The sequence below is a fragment of the Gastrolobium bilobum genome, unplaced genomic scaffold, assembly GCF_033153095.1.
Source record: "Gastrolobium bilobum isolate Gb01-03AN ecotype WA unplaced genomic scaffold, APGP_CSIRO_Gbil_v1 utg56457, whole genome shotgun sequence".
Classification (NCBI taxonomy): Eukaryota; Viridiplantae; Streptophyta; class Magnoliopsida; order Fabales; family Fabaceae; genus Gastrolobium; species Gastrolobium bilobum.
The window spans coordinates 2,188-23,201 of NW_026899551.1; the positions used below are offsets into that span (position 1 = coordinate 2,188).

Here is a 21,014-nt window from a genome sequence, read left to right on the forward strand (position 1 = left end):
CACAGCTCCTTTAGAAACTTGGCATATCTCGGAATCTGCTGTATTGCATCCAGAAGAGGGATGTTCACCTCAACTTTTCGGAAGGTGTCAAGTATCTCTTTATCTCGAGCCTTTGCTGATTGCTTCTTGGACTGAGTGGCTCTCTGAGGGAAAGGTAGAGGGATATGGACATCAGATGTATCAGTGCTATGCTTCTTGGAGCTAGTGTCACCTCCCTTAGATGACTCAACAGCAGCTTGGTTTGGCTCCTCCATTTGCTTTCCAGACCACAGAGCAATAGCACTCACATTTCCGCTTCCTTTTGGATTTGGAACTGTTTGGGATGGAAGGGAGCTGCTGGAAGATCGGGCCTGGTTCATTGATGTCGCCAATTTCCCGATCTGTGTCTGCAAATTCTGGATTGTGGATTCTGTCCTTTGTTGAAACTCCAGATTGTTGGTGGCCATCTGTTTCATTAAGTCCTCCAACGAAGGACCACTGACACTGTTTTGCTGCTGCACTAGTGGTTGTTGTTGTAACTGTTGAGGAGCAGGTTGCTGGAAGTTTTGTCTCTGCTGTGGAATGAACTGCTGCTTCTGTTGGTATGGAAAATTTGTTGACTCTGCTGATATGGAACATTTTGCTGATTCTGGTTCCATTTGAGGTTGGGATGATTCTTCCAGCCAGGATTGTAAGTGTTGGAGAATGGATTACTCTGCTGCTGCTGGAACTGTGGTTTCCCAGGAAAGGCTGCAGCTACTGACTGGTCTGCAGGAATGGAGCCCTCTTGTAGAGAAGGGCAAGCATCAGTGGAGTGAAAATGATCACTGCATATGCCACATGGATTGCCGAACTGTGGAACAGAAGTCTGGACTGTCTGGGTAACTGCCAACTGTCTCACCATGGTTGCCAATTCATCAAGTCTATTTTCAATTTGCTGATTGTCAGCACTTGATGCCACTGCTGAAGGCTGGGTCGGAGTTTCTTGCACCTGGTACACAACACTGCTATTGGCTCTCGTTCCAAACTGTTGAGCATTTGCAGCCATGTTTGAGATCAACGCCTTAGCTTCATTGGGTGTTTTGTTAACAAGAACTCCTCCACTGGCAGCATCAATCAGGTTCCTATCCATATGTAGCAATCCCTCATAGAAGTAGACAATCAGCAATTGCTCCGGAATCTGGTGATGTGGACAACTTGCACAAAGTCTTTTAAACCGCTCCCAGTACTCATGCAAGTTTTCCTCATTTGCTTGTTTTATGCCACTTATCTCCTTTCTGATTGAAGTGGCTCTTGAGGACGGAAAAAACTTCTCCAAAAACAATCTGGCCATGTCATTCCAAGTTTCGATAGATGAAGGCTGAAGGTAGTACAGCCAATCCTTAGTTCCTCCATCAAGGGAAAAAGGAAAGGCTCTCAGTTTGACCTGCTCCTCATCAACTCCTTGCGGTTTCATTGTGTTGCAGACTACATGAAACTCTTTCAAATACTTATATGGATCTTCACCTGCAAGACCATGAAACTTGGGAAGCAAATGGATAAGACCAGACTTAAGTTTAAAACCAGTATCAAGATAACGAATGCAAAAAGACTGATACTTAACATCAGGTGCAGTCAATTGCCTTAAGCTTCTATTATCCATGTTTTTTTTATTGTGACCAAAACTTCCTAAATTATAAAAAAAATAAAAATAAATAAAGAATTAGGAAAAATAAAATAAAAATAAAAATAAAATAAAAATAAAAATAAAATAAAATAAAATAAAAGGAAAGAAAGAGCAAAAAGAACCAAAATAAAAATAACAATAAAATAAATTAAATTAAATTAAAATAAAATAAATAAAATGAAAAAATAAAAATAAAAGGAAACTAAATCTAACAAAATCTAATCTAACTAATCAAAATCTAACAAAATCTAATCTACTGTTAATATTCACTAATTAGAATAAAAAAAATATATAGAAACAGAAATAGAAAAAGAAAAATCAAAATGAAAATTGAAGAATTTTTTTTTTTTTTTAGAAAAAGAAACGAAAATTAAAGAAGAAGAAGATGATCAAGAATCAGAAAACGATTTAGACCGATGCAATTTCCCCGGCAACGGCGCCAAATTTGACACGAGCTGTCGAACTCGCGCAAATTAAAATTATTTTTTTAATTAGGGTTCAGAAAATTTGCAGTAAAGTGGAAACCCTAAGTCGTCTCTCAAGGAAATTGTTTTGGTTAAAATCGCTTATGAAAACAGAAAATTAAAAGGGGGGTTTTGGATTTTGATTCAATAATTAAAAAGGCAGAATATAAATTTGGAATAAAAATTCGTAATTAAAAATAACCAACCTAAGGTTTGGGTTCCATGGACGTCTTTCCTCGGATAAGAAGATATCAGAATCGTGATTGATTTGTCAATCAGATCAGAATCCTTATTTCCAATTGACAACCCTCTCTAAGCGATCGCTTAGCATTTGATCAAAGACGATGTTTCTACTCATACAATCGCAGAGTATCAGCCCGCTTGATTTAAGGTCATAGGGTCAATCAACCTAATCATCAAATCTGATGATTAATCCCTTTCCATAATCGCAATCGCGAACCTCAGATTGAATATCCACGATCGCACGATATCAATCTGAGTTGGGAAGGGAAACAAAACTGATTTGAAATAAACGCAGATCCTCAAGACTAATCCATGGAATCCATTACCCTTAGGTTGATTAAAAGGTTCTTAGCCTCGCATGGCTAAGGTAAACATGATTGAAATAAAAAGAAGAAGAAGAAGAAAAAGATGAAGAACGCTTCAGAGAAAATACTTTGATCCTCAATTTTGAAAATTACAGAATGCATCCAATGTTTCCTACTCTGCCGTCATATACCCTTACTCAAAGCAGCTTAGGGTTCAGTTCTGACCGGCCCATATGTCTAAAATACGGAATAAAATAAATAAAATAAAATAAAACTTCAGCAAAACGTGTCCGACTTGGCGCAAGAAATAGACTAGCTTTCAATCCGAATTGGGCTTCGAGCTCTTCATAAGAATTGTAGCCCTCTGTGTTATCTGAAAAATCCAATAAGAACGGAGTCAATCCGACAACTGTGGACCAAGATATGGCCAAAATACAGAAGTAACGTAAAGCTGAAAAATTCTGACGAAAATAAATTAAACCCAATCAAAAACTAAAAATGTAAATAAACTCAAAACATCATTATTTTATTCAAATAAATTCTAAAAATACTAATCAAGAGTAACAAATAAGTGTAATAAAATATGAGTTATCAGCTGGTCCTGCTGTTGGCCAGGCTCCACCACCACCGCAACCACCGCCACCGCCTCCACCTAGTGTTCAGGAGGAGAGCCATAGTCACATCGGCAGTGCTACTCATGCCGCTGAGACAGGGGAGCCCCTTGTGGGGATTGCTGAGGATCGTGATGTGATCGATCGCCGGCTGAATGCTTTCAGGAAGCATAAGCCACCTGTGTTTGAGGGGTCTTTGGATCCTATTGCTGCTGCGAGATGGCTAGAGTCGCTGGACAAGATTTTTCGGGTTATGCAGTGTACAGACCCACAGAAGCTAATGTTCTCGACCTACATGCTGGAGGGCGATGCCCATGAGTGGTGGACGCACACCTCTCGTGCTTTTGAGAGGCAGGGCCGTGTCATGACGTGGCCATTCTTTGAGGAGTGCTTTCTGGGCCGATGCTTTCCCTATGATGCGCAGGAGAGGAAGCAGGGAGAGTTTGATCGTTTGGTACAGGGCTCGATGTCTGTTGATGAGTACCTGGCTAAGTTTAATGAGCTAGTGAAATTTGCATACTTCAGGATGGTTCCTCCTACTCCGTTGTTTCTGGCTGCTAAGTTCCGTAGGGGACTTAGTGAGGTGATTGCTGAGCATCTTGCTGGAGCTGCTTCGAGGGACTTTGGTACACTGGTTCAGCAGTGTAAGGACATTGAGGATGTCTGCATAGCAAGCAAGGCCAAGAGGGCCAAGGTTGAGGAGAGCAAGGGAACAGGTGGTTCCACTCCTGCTCCTACTTCTTGGAAGGACAAGAGGTTTGCTGATAAGGGAAAGGGAAAGCAGTTAGCGACTAGGCAGGCGCCTGGTCAGTTCAAGAGAGCTGTTTCACATTAGGGGAGTTCTGCTAGGCCTCCTACCACTTCGAGATGTTCAGGATGTGGGAAGGAGCATGTGGTACGCTGTGCTACGGGGCAGTTGCTGTGCTTCAAGTTTGGCAAGGAGGGCCACTTCTCTAGATATTGTCCGTTGTCGACGGCAAGAGCTGCAGCTGTTCAGGCAGTTCCTTTGCAGATGGTTCCGATGGCATCTTTTTCGGCACCTGCAGTGCCACCTTCTGTTGGGAGAGTGTATACACTGGATAGGCAGCAGTCGGACCGCGCTCTGAACCTTGTCAGAGGTACTGTGTCTATTGGTGATTCTTTTGTTGATGCTATCTTTGACTCCGGGGCTACGCATTCGTTTGTTGCTACCCCGATTGCTTTGGGGCTTGAGTTGCCCATGTATGTGCTTCCTCCACCGCTGCGGGTGACTACCGCCACCGGAGAGATATGTGATTCTATCACTGTACATCGCAATGTAGCGTTTCAGTGGGATGGCCGTGAGTTCTCGGTAGATCTGATAGGATTGCCGATGGCCAACCTTGAGATTATTCTGGGCATGGATTGGTTGTCTAGAAACTGTGCATTGATTGATTGTTGTGCAAAGCGCGTGGTGATGTCTCCGTGTGATTCCACAGCTAGTTCATCGCCATACATTTCACTGCTGCAGGCCAGGAGAGCGTTGCGAGCAGGGCATTGGGTTATGTCATGTTGGGTGGTTTGGCGAGTGGGACACAGGAGGATATCACTGGCATTCCTGTGGTGGGGGAGTTCTTGGAGGTGTTTCCTGAGGAGATCCCTGAGTTTCCACCGCAGTGGGAGATAGAGTTCTCCATCGACTTATTGCCCAGTGTAGGGCCGATTTCTTTAGCTCCTTATCGGATGTCGCCACCGGAGTTGGCTGAGCTGAAGAAGCATATTGAGGATCTTTCGGCAAAAGATTTCATTCGACCGAGTGTGTCTCCTTGGGGAGCACCAGTTATCTTTGTGAAGAAGAAGGACGGGACAATGCGATTATGCACCGACTACAGGCGGTTGAACAAGGTGACAATCAAGAACAAGTATCCCCTTCCTCGGATTGATGATCTGTTGGATCAGCTCAGGGGCGCTTGTGTGTATTCCAAGATTGATCTCTGGTCCAGATAGCATCAGATTCGGGTGAAGCCGGAGGATGTCCCGAAGACCGCGTTTCGTTCGAGATACGGTCATTTTGAGTATTTGGTGATTCCGTTTGGACTCACAAATGCGCCGGCAGTGTTCATGGATTACATGAACATGATTTTCCAGCCGTATTTGGATCAGTTTGTGATTGTCTTCATTGATGATATTCTGATCTATTCCAAGACTGAGGAGGAGCATGCGGAGCATCTGAGGATAGTTTTGCATGTGCTGAAGGAGAAAAATCTTTATGCTAAACCTTCTAAGTGTGAGTTTTAGCTCAAATCAGTCAAGTTTCTGGGGCATGTGATTTCAGCAGATGGAGTTGTAGTGGATCCCAACAAGATTGAGGCCGTGTTGGATTGGGAGAGACCCAAGACAGCTACAGAGGTGAGCAGCTTCTTAGGTTTGGCAGGTTACTATCGAAGGTTCATCAAGGGTTTTTCCACGATGGTTCTCCCTTTGACTCGCCTTACCCGAAAGGAGACTCCATTTGTGTGGACTCACGAGTGTGAGGCGTGCTTTCAGGAGTTGAAGGAGAGATTGACTTCTTCACCTGTGTTGATCCATCCTGATCCTGAGGAGTAGTTTGAGCTTTACTGTGATGCTTCTGGAAAGGGGCTGGGCTGTGTGCTGATGCAGTCTGGTAGAGCTGTTGCTTTTTCTTCGAGGCAGTTGAAGCCTCATGAGGAGAACTACCCGACTCATGATTTGGAGTTGGCTGCGATTGTGTTTGCTTTCAAGATTTGGAGGCATTATCTTTTTGGTTTGAGGTTTGTGGTTTTCAGTGACCACAAGAGTTTGAAGTATCTCTTCGACCAGAAGGAGTTGAACATGAGGTAGAGGAGATGGATGGAGTTCATAAAGGACTACGACTTTGAGCTAAGGTATCATCCTGGCAAGGCCAATGTGGTAGCTGATGCTTTGGGTCAGAAATCTAGTAGTTCATCCAGTTTGCTACTTGGTAACTTCGATGTGGTTGAGAAGTTCCGCCACTTGGCAGTGACCGCTCCGTGTGTGAGCGTACTTCTCGGGTTGGAAGCATCAGATGTTGTGAACGAGCTGCTAGAAAAGATTAAAGAGGCACAAGTTCAGATAGAGTGTCTGGATTATGTGATGAACCAAGACGGTGTGTCTTGGAATGATGATGGATTGCTTTTGTTCCAGCGGAGGATTGTGGTTCCTCGAGGTCCATTGACAGAAGAGGTTATGGAAGAAGGCCATAAGGGTCAGTTTTCTATCCACCCTGGTGCTACTAAGATGTATCAAGACTTGAAGAAGAACTTCTGGTGGCCGGGCATGAAGAAAGATGTTGCTATCTTTGTGTCCAAGTGTTTGGTTTGCCAGAAAGTGCAGATTGAACACCAGAAGCCGTCTGGTAAACTTCAACCTCTTGAGATTCCGGAGTGGAAATGGGAGAGCATTTCCATGGACTTCGTTGTGGGTCTGCCGAAGACTCAGGTTGGCTGTGACTCGATATGGGTCATTGTGGATAGACTAACGAAGTCTGCTCATTTTCTTCCAGTGAAGGTGAGCTTCACTACAGAGTAGTTGGCCAAACTGTATGTTCGCGAGATTGTGAGGCTTCACGGGGTGCCCGTGAGTATCATCAATGATAGGGACCCGAAGTTCACATCTCGGTTATGGGAGGCGCTGCAGGGAGCTTTTGATACGCAGTTGAGATTGAGTACCGCCTATCACCCTCAGACTGATGGACAGACTGAGCGGACTATCCAGACCTTGGAGGACATGTTGCGGGCTTGCACGTTGGAGTAGGGTTTGGCATGGGATAGGTACCTTCCATTGGTAGAGTTTTCTTATAACAACAGTTTTCATGCTAGCCTGGGCATGGCACCCTACGAGGCGCTCTACGGTAGGAGGTGTCGTACACCTACCTGCTGGTCGGAGGTTGGGGATCGTGAGTTGTTTGGCTTGGACTTTGTCCAAGATACCACCCTGCAGATCCACGACGTGTTTCACGGCTTGCCTTGCCTACCACCCTGCATACCACCCTGTTGCCTACCGGCTTGCCTTGCCTCCGAACCTAGCTAACATCCACGACGTGTTTCACGTGTCTCAGCTTCAGAGGTACATAGCAGATCCTTCGCACGTGGTGCAACCGGATGACGTGGAAGTTCGGGAGAACTTAAAGACTCCCGTAGGACCACTACAGATTCTCGACCGTGGCGAGAAGCAGCTGAGGAGCAAGATCATTCCGATGGTCAAGGTGCAGTGGACCGGAAGGACTCCTGAGGAGTGTACTTGGGAGCGTGAGGACGAGCTTCTCCAGCAGTACCCCGAGTTTCGACCAGGTATGTTTCTGATTTTGAGGTCAAAATCCTAAAAAGGTGGGGTGAATGTAAGAACTCGCACCGTTAATTAAGGAATTTAATTAATCAATTATGCAAAATTAGGAAATGATTCCATAATTGACCCTAATAATTATTATGAGGCTTTAATAATGATAGTAAGTGAGTAATAATGCTGAAAGTCGATTTTCGGAAGAAAAGTGCAGATACCGGTTCTGCTAGTCGGTATAAATGAGTACCGAAAAAGTGTCGCGGAAAATTAAAGTAAGTGCATGTTAATTACTAGAATAATATGTAGGACTTGTAAAACGAGTTTCAAGTCCAGATAATGAGAACTGGTGCTAGAAACCGGTACTGGCTAGGAAAAGCGCGTACCGGAAAGGTGCTCAGAAAATTATAAGAAAAATATGATAAATCTTAGAAAATTATGTAGTTTCATAATCCAAAGTTTGGGATTAAAATGCTAAGCGTAGCAATTAAAGTTAATACTGTGTGTTTAAGTGCATTTGGGCTATATATACTCCTTTTAAAGGGCACAAAACCCTAGATACCAGACTTTGAGCGTGAGTTGTTGGTGGAGGCTGACCAGTTTCTGTTCCTTTGGCCTTCTCCCTCATTCTTGAGCCAAGTTGTGGCCTTTATTGGTTTTCTTCACCCTTTCTTCTTGTTTACACTTGGGTGGTGACTTGTGAGTGTGGAGAGTGGGCTTGGGGGAGTGCTCAGCCACTGTTGGTGAGGGGTTTTGGGGCTGACTTGGTTGGCTTGGTTGTGAGAAGCTTGGCTTTGGTTTTTGGAGGTCCAAGTGGGGAACTTTGCTCTAAGGAACCAACCTTTATGGTGCTATTTTCGTGCACATCTTTGAGTCAGACTTGAGGGGCTGTGTTGAGCTCCAAGAGCACCTCCATTCTCTGTTTTAGGCCTTTGGTATGTATACCAACCTTTGATCATGAGTTTAATGCTTAAAAATGAAAGTTTGATGCATGTTAAGGCTCAAAGATGATAACTTGTTGTTGGGTAATGTTGAACACACCTAGAAATGCATGTTTAGGTGTTTTAAATCGTTAAAAACCCAACCTTGGATGGATATCTTCACGAAATGTATCTTCTGCATTTTGTCGTGAAATATTCGGATATCTGCCCGACGAATATCCGGAGATGTGATATCCGGATATGGGGTTTTGTATATCCGGATATTTGGTATCCGGATAGGGGATTCTGGATATCCGAATATTGGATATCCGGATATGCACAGTGAGATATCCAGATATTGAATATCCGAATATGGTCCCGAGGAATATCCAGATATTCTGGGATTTCGAAGAACAGTAGCTGTGCGGTGAGAACAGTAGGCTATTGGGGGTTTGTGGACCCTAGATGGGTGAAGTTGAACTTCTGTTTTAATTAAGCTAAGTCAGAATCAAGTGATTAAGGGCTTATGGCTTGGTGAGAAGCCTTAAGACATAAAGCATAATGAAAAGGCATTGTCTTTAATTTGTATGCATGTGGTGCATATTATTGATTTATATTTGGTCCATATCAGATTGTGATCTGCTGTGATTGGACTTTGAGCTTGTGGCATTGGATAGCTAGCTTAGAGGTAAGCTTTCGTGTCCTCGGTTTAGCCATGTTGTGGTTCCACCATGTCCCATGGGGGTATGGTTTATGCATGTTGTGTACATGCTTTTGGATATTTGATATGTTGATTGAACTTTACATGTAATGGCTTTTAATATGCATGTGTTGTTTCATCTTGACGGGAAGCCTGAGTATGTAGCGCCATACAAGACGGTGTACCGGGGTGAATGCAAGTGGTACTTGCACGGTGTGTAGGTTATAGACGTATACCTGCACAGTCTCTGGCCAGTAGATTAGTATTGACACACATGGCATGATTATCTGCTGCATTGTTTTAGAAATGATAAATGATAAATTGCTTTTGAACTTATATTGCACATGTAAGTGAGCTTGGGTGGAAGATCCTCGAGGACTCATTGACTTACTGAGATTTCTAGAGTAGAGATCTTACCCCACGCTGGGGAATGCTTATTTCAGGATCAGGTAGTATGGGTATTGATGCCTCAGGCGGCAGGAGGCCGGAGCTTAGCTGATTATGTTTTACTGCTTTATGTTAGCATGACTGGATTTGGATGCTGTTTATGTTTTCTGCTATTTATGATATGTTGTTGTTGAGACTGATGTTGGGCATGTCCCCTTATTTGAGTGAGCATAGGGATTGTCCATGACACTTTCTGTTAGTACTCTTAGATTGGAGTTGTATAAACTGTTAGATGGTCCGGTCTACGTTGTTGTAGTTCCGTGACTAGAGCCACACTTATATTATCTATGTTATGAGGTATTTCAGTTAGCTGTTTTGTTGCAATTACATACATGCGATGTTTTATTAATTGATTATTAAGCAAGTTGGTAATGTTAATGGCATCATAATTGAAAAGAAAAAAGTAATTCCGCATTTTTAATTAAGCGCAGCTTAATACGATATTATGATAACATTGCCGGATATATACGGGGTGTTACATATAGGGATATATATACCCAAAAATGCGGTATAATTATATATATCATATAACAAAAAATGCGCATATGGAAAACATCAGGTTCACATCCACGTATAAGTTGAAGAGGAGAGTATGCTCAAAAGCATCTGGGCTAGTAAACTTCAGGTTCATGGTCATTTTTAAAAGAAATGACATATACACAAACAGTACTTCATATCTTCCCCCTCATATTTTTAGAGGTTGTTGTGTTCTCATAATTTTTCTATAATGAGACCACTCCTAGGTTCACTTTTTCTAGAAATATGAAGTCAATATTATATCATTGACCTTTTAAGAGTGTCACTTTGAAGTTTTATTTCCTTTCATCAAAGAACAAAATTGTTTATATATTTTAGATTTATGACTCATTATATTCACATAATGTCCTTCAGGGACAATTAATCGCACAAGAATATTTATAATGATTTGCATTATTGCAAATCAATTATTATTTGAAGTTCAAGTTCACAAGCATTTGGGCGTATAACTAGATGGACAATTCATTAAATTGATTCATCTAAATAAATAATCAACTCTTCTAGAGCTATTGCAAATATTGCTGCAGACATGCCCATGACCACATCCATGATTATGTAATTGTATTGCATTCACTTCAAGGATAGACAAAGAACTAATTTTTATCATATCTCAAATTATATTCACTTCAGGAAATATGGTTCAATACATTGATCAAACTTTACGAGTCTTTTTTTCTTGATAAAACTACTTATGGAGCATATACAAGACACATTAAATATAAAGAATATTTTCTCTCAACATTTTACTTTAGACTATCCAACAAATTTATTAGATCTTTTCTACCATGGTTTATAGTTATAGTTCTTCAGAAACTATACCACATATATTTAAAAATGATAACTAGTAAAAATAATAGATTTTGTGTAATCCTTCTCGTATATGGGATATATAAAATATAACTTCTTCAAAAAATTAACAAAATTAACAAACTCAAAATAAGACAGAATATAACAATAATATTTGTCAATAAAATTCTTGTAAATGAAACATAAAAAATATTTATTCTAAAAATAACATAAAGCAAACCATAACCAATAATTAAAAAAATGAATTAAATCAATCCAAAATAAGATAATAAGAATCATTAATGCAAAGATGTATTTGCTACTTCAGGAGAAAAATCCAACAAAATACTGTTGACCTTAACCATGATTATGGCAGTAAGAGCAATTTTCGTGGCATGAGATTCATCACACTTATCTTTATTTAGCCATCTTAGTTTGGCTTTTTTCCTTTCCATGATTTGACCCAATGTTGGATTTCTACCACCTCTTCAAGGGTTTTATCATTGCTTGCGCTTATAACGCTCAAAATAGCTATAGTCTTTTATAGATTTTGTATTTGCTTCATGCAATGCTTTTGAATCAGTAGTTCTAAGATAATGATATTTTGACCGTGGTTTATTGATTTTGCTTTTGAAACAATGGGTCTAAAATTATAATTGTTTCCACTTATTGACGTGGAATTTTGGCTTTTTAGCATTTTCCATAACACTATACTGAAAAATCCTTAAATTAATAATAAGGATTGTCAAACACTCATTGCTATGAGCAAAATGATATAATTTCTCAAATACCCAAGATTTTCAAGCACTTACTATTAATTCAGGAGTATGAGACACTAACTACTACTACTACTACTACTACAAGAGCATGAGGATATATATTGTCAAATATCCATTGCCATTTCAGGAGCAAAAACAAAAATGAAAATAGAGAGTTGGTAGAAGAACAATTAGAGATAGATAAAAGAAAACACAAATGAATATCTACCAAATATTTACTTTGTAGACAAAAATTACTTTTATAGAAACCTTTTAACCTTAGTTGGTAGAGCTATTGTGAAAGGGATAGAAATAAAGAAAGGAGAAAACATTCAGAAGATCAAAGGAAAAATTATTGGAAAGTATAAGAATGAAAAAAAAAACTTCTAAATCAACTGATCATTATCATTTTCATAGAAATCATGTCCTTATATAGGACTCTCAACATGAATAGAAAATAATTACATTTTAAATCACCATTAGTGTGTGTGGGTTGGGGGGGGGGGGGGGGTTACAAGATACATAAAAAGTCATGAGAATTCATATAATCATCCATATAAATATTTTACAACACTCCTCATTGGATAACTACATACTATGAACATGCCTCGTTAAAACTTTGCTAGAAAAAAACTCATATAGTCATCCATATGAATATTTTACAACACTTATCTCTATTCTTCTTCTTCTTCTTCGGATTATATATTGTTTTATAATAGGGAATAAATATTGATTTTACACTAATTTTTTTGGCAGTTCAAAACATGCCAATCTTATTAAGATTATTTAAGACGCTTAATTAACGGGACATGCATCACTTAGATTCCTGTGTAGCCCTTGATGATAGCTATAATAATATATAATCAGTACAACATCATTATCTGCCGACACTATCAAACTCAATCTTATATATAAGTGATCTGGAAATCAACAATAGCACCACTAAAATTAAAATTTATTATTGTTTTTGAGTTTGTCAAATAATTCATCAGAAATTTAATTAGTCCATTTTAAGAATTGTCAAAGGAGAATAGTTCAAGCGGTACATGCTTGATTCCGCTTAAGTAAGATCTTTGGTAGGGATGTAAATGGGCCAAACAGCTTGTCAGGGGCCTAAGACTTGACTTGCTTTAAGTTTGGCTTGACCTGACTTGTTTAATAAACAGAACGGGTTCAAACTTAAAAAAAAAAATTGTTTAGCAAACAAGCTCAAACCTAATTTAATAAGGCTTAGCTTGAAAGCTCGTTAGCTGGCCTGATATATTATTATAATAAATAATATATTTTTATATCACTTAATCATTAACTCTATTTTTTAACCCTATTTTTGTTACTTTTGTCTATTGACATTCTCTCATAGTCACAGTTTCACAAACAAGCTCTCTGACTATTCGTCTCTCATTTCCTCTCTCGGTCACTCACCTTTTCACGGATTTGTCCCAACCTTCTACTTAGCGCAACTCTAGTAACCAATAACCATATTCTAATGGGATAATTGAATGTATTGAAAATGTTATTTTTCCCCCGACTATATAACATGAAAGATGTAATTATATGTGGACTAAGTGAATTCTATGATTATTTTTTCTCTGAGGAAGGAATGTAGAATTTGATACATTTATAGTCTCAACTTTTGGACGTACGTGAGTTTGGAAAAAATATATTTTATAATTATTAATGAGCCAAGCCAAGCCTTTAATTTTTCATAAACAAGCCAAGTCAAGCCTAGAATTTAGCTCGTACAAGTTTAATGGGCCAAGCCAAGCTCAAAATATTTTTCGTAGGCTTGGCTCGTTTAAGCTAAAGCTTGACTCGGCCCAGTTCATTATACCCCTGATCTTGGGTTCTAGTTCTTGTAAATGCAAATAATTTCCTTTGGGAGAGCTAACCTCACAATGATGTGGATGCTCCCGGCTAGAACAAGATTGCCTGTGGAGGATACCTGTGGTTTATAAAAAAATAAAAAATTCATATTGGAGTGATTCTTTTAACACTATTTTACCCATTATCAAATTTGAATTTATCACTGATTCAGTTAGTTAAATTTACTAAATTTAGTATAGGAGAACAGATTGAATATCATCGTGTGCTAGGTATGTGATGCTGCTGGATTTTATGGGTCATAAAATACCTCCGACCAAAAACTAGGTCTAGTTACAATCCCCTAACAAAATTAAATTCTCGTTTTTTTATTTTATTTTGTAATATGTATTTTTCAGAGTGTTTAATTTATAAAATAGATGTTATAGAAAATGTTATGAATAAGAAGTGAATAAAGTTGGAAGTTAAAGAAGTGAAAAGGGTGTGTGGGAAAGAAGTCCCACATTGGATAAACAAAGGGAAATTCAAAGGTTTATAAATTTTGGGAGTAAATTCTCTCATGTGTTAATTAATATGATCATGTCATGTAAAAAGTCTTAACCTTAAATGGTAATAAGGGGAAGATAGAGAAAAAATGCAAGAATAGTAATACAAAATTATCACCATTTCTTTGCAAAAAAAAATAATAAAATTATCACCACTAATTGATACACATTGTTTTTTCTATACAAGCTCCTATTCTGGAAGACATTTGTTCATCGTAGATATGATAGAAAGAACAATTTTGCTTTAAAGACACCGTGTAAACATTGGTCTTAGATATTCTATACAGTCATTTTATCTTTGTGATCGCATGTTTTGTTGTGTTGGTTCTCATGCACTTTCTTTGCTTCATGCCACTGATTGTATGATCGGAATGTATATGTTTCAATTTCCGTTTATTGCATGTTCATATTCACTCTGCACATAACACATATTCTTGTTTCTTGATTTTTTTTTCATTCAAAACCATTTTGAAATACTGTAGATTCCTCCGAATCCGCTAGAAAAAGAGAATTCAGATTTCAGATTAAAAAAGAAGAGAGTCTCAAATAAAAAACAGAATTCAGATTTCACCAAAATAATAATAATATTATTATTTGTACTCTCAGAAAAAAGAAAAAAAAAAGAAACTAAATTTTCGAGTCCGAATATTATTTGTTAATTTTTTTTTTTTTTTTTTACCGTAAAAGTAGGATTTGCGAGCATAATTGGTTGGCTATAATTTTGTCTGTCAAGAATAGGCTATTGTCAGCCTTCAATTCAATCCATTAAGTTAAAATTAAATTTGCAAAAATTATATGATATCATGTTTATTACATTGATATCTGTCTATGATATTATTGAGTTGAGTTAATATTCGTGAATATTTCAGATTGACTCGAACTTGTTTGTTTAACCAAATAAAAAACTCAAAGCTTAAATTTGAACTTAATTGTAAATACTGAATCAAATTTAAATTTTGATAACCTTTGAAATTATGAATAATTAATTCATTTGCGTATTATTTATTCTTTATTCAATATCACAAAAAAAATGTAAATTTAGATAAGCTAAAGTATGTATAATAATATATTCTTTTATTACTTAATAAATTGTAATTGAATTTAGAAAAAATTGTATTTCAATAAAATATCTGATAATAATCAAGTTATAGACGAATTAAACAAAGAGAAAAGTATTTCTCCAATCACATGAGAGAAAGTTATTTCTAGTGAGCTCAAAATAACATTATTTTGAGATATAAAATTAAAAAATTATAATGACAAAAACTAATATAACCCTATAATATATTATAATTACAAAAATACCTTAATTTTTGCCTCAAAATAAAATCGTTTTGAACTAACTAAAAATAATTTTATCTCCGATGACCAGAAGAAATATTTTATCCTTAAACAAACTCAATTCAAGTTTTTGACAAGCGTAGTGCAATCGAGATTAGTATTTCCATTAGTCTTCAAAGCTGTTGTAATTAATGATCATTGAATCTAGTCAATATATTATGTACATTGTACAACAATATCTTTCTGCTGTTTGATTTAACATTGATTGTTACATCACAATGCTTTATGCTTAGTAGAGTCAAATTTAGGACCAAACCTAAACTTTTAGGTAGTGTTGGTTACGTAACAGAGTATCATACAGATACAATAAAGTTAAGAAAAACAGGAATTTTAATATACTATTAATCACATTAATTGATCACATAAGCATAAATCCAGTGGGAGTGTCTCTGTATTATATAATAGTGATTAATTAAGTGACCACTAAATTTAATGCTATATCTTTTAACCATTTTACTAGACACAAATAATGTAATTAACATTATCTTAATTTCAACGGTAAGATAACATATACGCCAATTGAAGTGACACACAAAATTTACATGAAAAACCAAATTAAGAAAAATCACAGACAAGATCAAAAGAAAATTTTTATTACATGGAAGAAATTATAATCTCTCTCTAAAATATAAAGAGAGAACAATATCACATACTCTTTAATTTTATTATGAGAATTTACCTCACTCAAAATAACTCTAAAAAGACGATTGGTATTTTTTTTCTCCAAGATGGGATATAAAGGAAATATTTTCTCTTGAATTTGGGATACATTGAACTAAGAGGATTTGCAAGTTATACTGTAGTTTATGCGTTTCCACGTTGATAGAGCAATTTGTGAAAATTCATTGCACAACATTTTCATCGGCCACCAAAAAATCGCATAAATACAAAAGTACAGAAATGTCATTATCGGTTGCATCAGTGGTCAATTGCACATCTTGAAAAACTAGGACGTAAGTTACGTTTTAACTGTAAAAACAACTGCATGGCCAAAGAAAATAAAAAAGCCTTAAAAAAAGTTGATTCAATGAGAAGAACATGAGATACTTCATCTCAAAACATGTTTAATATGTCTAATATTTTATCTAGCATGAGAGGACCATTATATTTATCTGAATTTGTCTCTTTAAATTCTCCAAAATAATAATAATAATAATAATTTGTCTCTTTAAAGCTAGCATCCTAGTGTTGGATTTTGTGTCTAAATCTCATGAGTTATGAATAAGAAGTGGGTTGAAGAAGAAGAGAAATAAAGAAGGTGAAAGGGGTGTGTGGGTAGAAGTCCCACATTGGACTAGGAATGAGAGGTGGAATTGAAGGGTTTATAAACCTTCACCTCACCTCTCTAGTTTGTCCCTTGTGGCACAGGAGAGAGTACGCAGATCAGCCTTGTTCCACCACACGCCTCCATCGTCTGGCTTGATATGGTATGGTCATGTGTGAGATAAAATTATTTTTTATTTTTCCCCTGCATTTTTTTTATCTAAATGGTACGACATATTCGTTATCTCTCGCTGTTTTGAACCGAAACGGTGCATTCAGTTTCTCCCCACCATTTTGAACCGAAATGGTGCGCTTTTTAATCGGATCGTTGTCATCGGTCACAATAGTTCGCTGGTGGCAGTTCATCGTGTCTGATCGGTATCTGTATATACATGTAACCCGCCAGAAAAACTAATCCAAATTTTTCTAAAATATTTGTATGCATTTGTAGTCATAGCACATACTGCCTTAGACTTAGTGAGTGCGATTTTTGTGCCATTTGGTTGTGTTCGAGGGGACTCCAGATTGATAGTGCCATCATTCTGGAGGTGCAATACATTCTATCTTGGGAGATAATTGTTCATGAACCCTGAGCATCAATAAAGGGAACAAATTGTCTTAAAAAAATAACATTTGTTGGGCTCGAATTTCTTCAATTTTTTGACATCTGTTCTTCCAACATACTGTGATTTCTAATATTTACTTTCTGGTGTAGATTTATTTTAGGGGTTTATATTCATCATGCAACATGATACAATCACTTTTCCTACACACACAACATTTTGTGGGGCCCACATTTTTTGAAGCAAAAAAAAAACTAAGGCACGAAAAACGAATCTCTATAACATGGCACAATCACTTTTCCTACAACATAACTTTTATAAAACCCTTTATTTTAATATAATATTGCTCCATCTTGACAACTCATATTCTGACCCTTGTGAAATCAAATATATTCCAATTTCTAATGTCTTACTCTATAACATTCTTAAGACAATTTGGTTTAAATCTGTGTTCAATATTTTAAATTTTCAATTATTATACTGTTCAACTATTCATAGATTAATTTGTGTTATTATCAGAGTTTTTGCTTGAATAACATAAATGGAAAGTACAACTTGGTGAATCCTAGGGGTTCTGTTCCAATACATGCTGGGAAACCAAAAAAGTTTAATGAGAATGATTTCAAGAGATGGCAACAAAAAATGTTATTTTATTTGACTACATTGAAATTGGCACGGTTTCTTATTGAAGATGCTCCGAAATTAGAAGAAAGGGTTGCTACAATTGATGCTTGGAAGCATTCTGATTTCATGTCAGAATTATATAATGAATCAGGATGTTGTCCGGACTACGTGTTGTAGATCCGTGACTAGATACACATTTTATATATGAGGTTATTCAGTTATGTCTTTATTGCAATTTACATACAAGCAATGTTTTGAAAAAGGATTAATTAATCAACTTGGTTAATAATAATGACATCATAATTGAATGAAAATAAAAAGTTAGTTCTGCATTTTTATTAAGCAGCGGTTAATACGATGATATGATAACAAACCGGGTATACATGAGGTGTTACATTTTATTGTATCAGAGCACTTTCTAGGGAAAAGCCTATATGTATTGCAATAACTTAGGATTTCTTGCTTTGTGTCTTGTCTGTTATGTTCTTTTGGGTTTTACTATGATGATGCATGTGTGACCACATTGCGTGGGCCTGATCAATTCATTCCTTGTGTAACTTGTGCAGAGTTATGGTACTACCTCAGAGGGACCGAGAGACACGATAGGGTCAACCTGACCCGGTCCTGGCTGCATTGACTGAGATGCAGGCGGCTCGACAAGCCGACCAGGAGGCCATGAGAATGGCAAACCAGGCTATGCTGGACGCTGTTAGAGAGGCGAACAGGAAAGCCATAGAGGATGTGCTGGAGGCGAATCGCCTGGCGAACATGACCATGATGAGGGTCATGTTGGAGGAGCTGAGGACTGGTCTTGTTGGTGGCCAGCATCCTCCACCACCACCATCGCCGCTGCCTCCACCCAGTCATTAGGATGAGAGTCAGAGTCACATAGAGGGTGCCAGTCATCTTACTGGGATTATGCAGCCCTATTTTGAGCCTGCTGAGGATAGAGAGACGATTGATCGCTGGCTGAATGCTTTCCGCAAGCATAAGCCACCTTCTTTTGATGGATCTTATGATCCTATTGCTGCGGCTAGATGGCTCCAGTCTTTGGACAAGATCTTCAGAGTTATGTAGTGTACTGATCTGCAGAAGCTGATATTTTCCACCTACATGCTGGAGGGCGACGCTCATGAGTGTTGGACGAAAACCTCGCACGTCTATGAGATGCAGGGTCATGTGATTACATGGGCATTCTTTGAGGAGTTGTTTCTTGGGAGATACTTCCCATATGATGCGCAGGAGCAGAAACAAGGAGAGTTTGACCGTCTGGTGCAGGGCTCGTTGACTGTGGACGAGTATTTGGCTAAGTTCAATGAACTGGTCAAGTTTGCATATTTTCGTATTGCTGTGTTGACCCCGATGTTCTTGGCTTCTAAGTTTCGCAGGGACTTAATGAGGAGATAGCTGATCGCATTGCTGGTGTTGCATCTAGAGATTTTGGCACTTTGGTTCAGCAGTGTCGTTACATCGAGGATGTCTGTATTGTTAGCAAGGCCAAGAGGTCCAAGGTAGCTAAGGTGAAAGGAACTGGTAGTTCCACTTCCTGGAGAGACAGGAAGTTTGCTAGAAAGGGTAAAGGGAAGCAGTTGGCTGCTAGGGAGGCGCCTAGCCAGTTCAAGAGGACTTCTACTCAGAGGACTTCTACTCAGGGGAGTTCAGCGAGACCTTATACTCCCAGGTGTGCGGGATGCAGGAGATTTCATATGGGGCCGTGTGTTACTGGCTAGTTGATCTCTTTCAGTTGTGGCAAGGAGGGCCACTATTCCAGTGGTTGCCTTTCTTGGACGGCGAGAGCTGCAGCAGTTCAGGCGATCCCGTTGCAGATGATACGTACTGCACCTACAGCGGCACCTGTTGTGGCACCTGCCACTGGCCGAGTTTATACCTTGGATAGGCAGCAGTCGGATCGAGCTTCGAACCTTGTGAGAGGTACTGTTTCCATTGGTAGTTCCGCTGTTGATGTTTTGTTTGATTCTGGGGCTACGCATTCTTTCATTGCAACCTCGATTGCTGTGGGGCTAGAGTTGCCCAGTTTTGTGCTTTCTCCACCGTTGCGGGTGGCCACCGCCACCGGAGAAAAATGTGATACCTCCACTGTACATCGAGATATCGTGTTTCAGTAGGATGGCCGTGAGTTTTTGGTAGATCTGATTGGATTGCCGATGGCTAATTTGGAAATCATCCTTGGCATGGATTGGTTGTCCAAGAACTGTGTGATGATTGATTGTTGTGCAAAGCAAATGGTGATGTCTCTGTGTGATTCCACAGCCAGTTCCTCGCCTTATATTTCAGTGTTGCAGGCTAGGAGAGCCTTGAGAGCAGGGGCATTTGGATATGTCATGTTGGGAGGTTTGGTGAGTGGGACACAGGAGGATATCAATGGCATTCCTGTGGTGGGGGAATTCCTTGAGGTGTTTCCTGAGGAGATTCCTGAGTTTCCGCCATAGAGGGAGATAGAGTTCTCTATTGATTTTTTGCCTAGTGTGGGGCCTACTTCATTAGCCCCATATCGGATGTCTCCACCAGAGTTGGCAGAGCTGAAGAAGCATATTGAGGATCTTTCGGTAAAAGACTTCATTCGACCGAGCATGTCTCCATGGGGAGCACCAGACATTTTTGTGAAAAAAAAAGATGGGACTATGCGATTGTACACTGACTACAGGCAGCTTAACAAGGTGACAATCAAGAACAAGTATCCCCTTCCTCGTATTGATGATTTGTTGGATCAACTCAGGGGTGCTTGCGTGTACTTGAAGATTGATCTCTGGTCCGGATACCATCAGATTCGGGTGAAGCCGGAGGATGTCCCTAATACCGCGTTTCATTCGAGATACGGTCACTTTGAGTATTTGGTGATTTCGTTTGGACTCACCAATGCACCCGCAGTGTTCATGGATTACATGAACCGTATTTTCCAACCATTTTTGGATCGGTTTGTGATCATCTTCATTGATGATATTTTGATTTACTCCAAGAGTGAGGAGGAGCATGCAAAGCACTTGAGAATTGTGTTATAGGTGCTGAAGGAGAAAAAGTTTTATGCTAAGCCTTCAAAATGTGAGTTCTGGCTCAAGTCGGTGAAATTCCTTGGGAATGTGATTTCTGCAGAAGGAGTTGCAGTGGATCCCAACAAGATCGAGGTCGTGCTAGATTGGGAGAGGCC

General features: G+C 38.8%; 1 protein-coding gene across 1 annotated transcript; it reads right to left on the minus strand.

The window, feature by feature from the left end:
- Nucleotides 1–499: 499 nt before the first annotated feature.
- On the minus strand, nucleotides 500–1,621 carry LOC133291428 (uncharacterized). The gene has a single exon (XM_061489692.1). The coding sequence runs from the start codon at nucleotides 1,619–1,621 to the stop codon at nucleotides 500–502; it is 1,122 nt and encodes a 373-aa protein (XP_061345676.1).
- Between the last annotated feature and the right edge of the window lie 19,393 nt (nucleotides 1,622–21,014).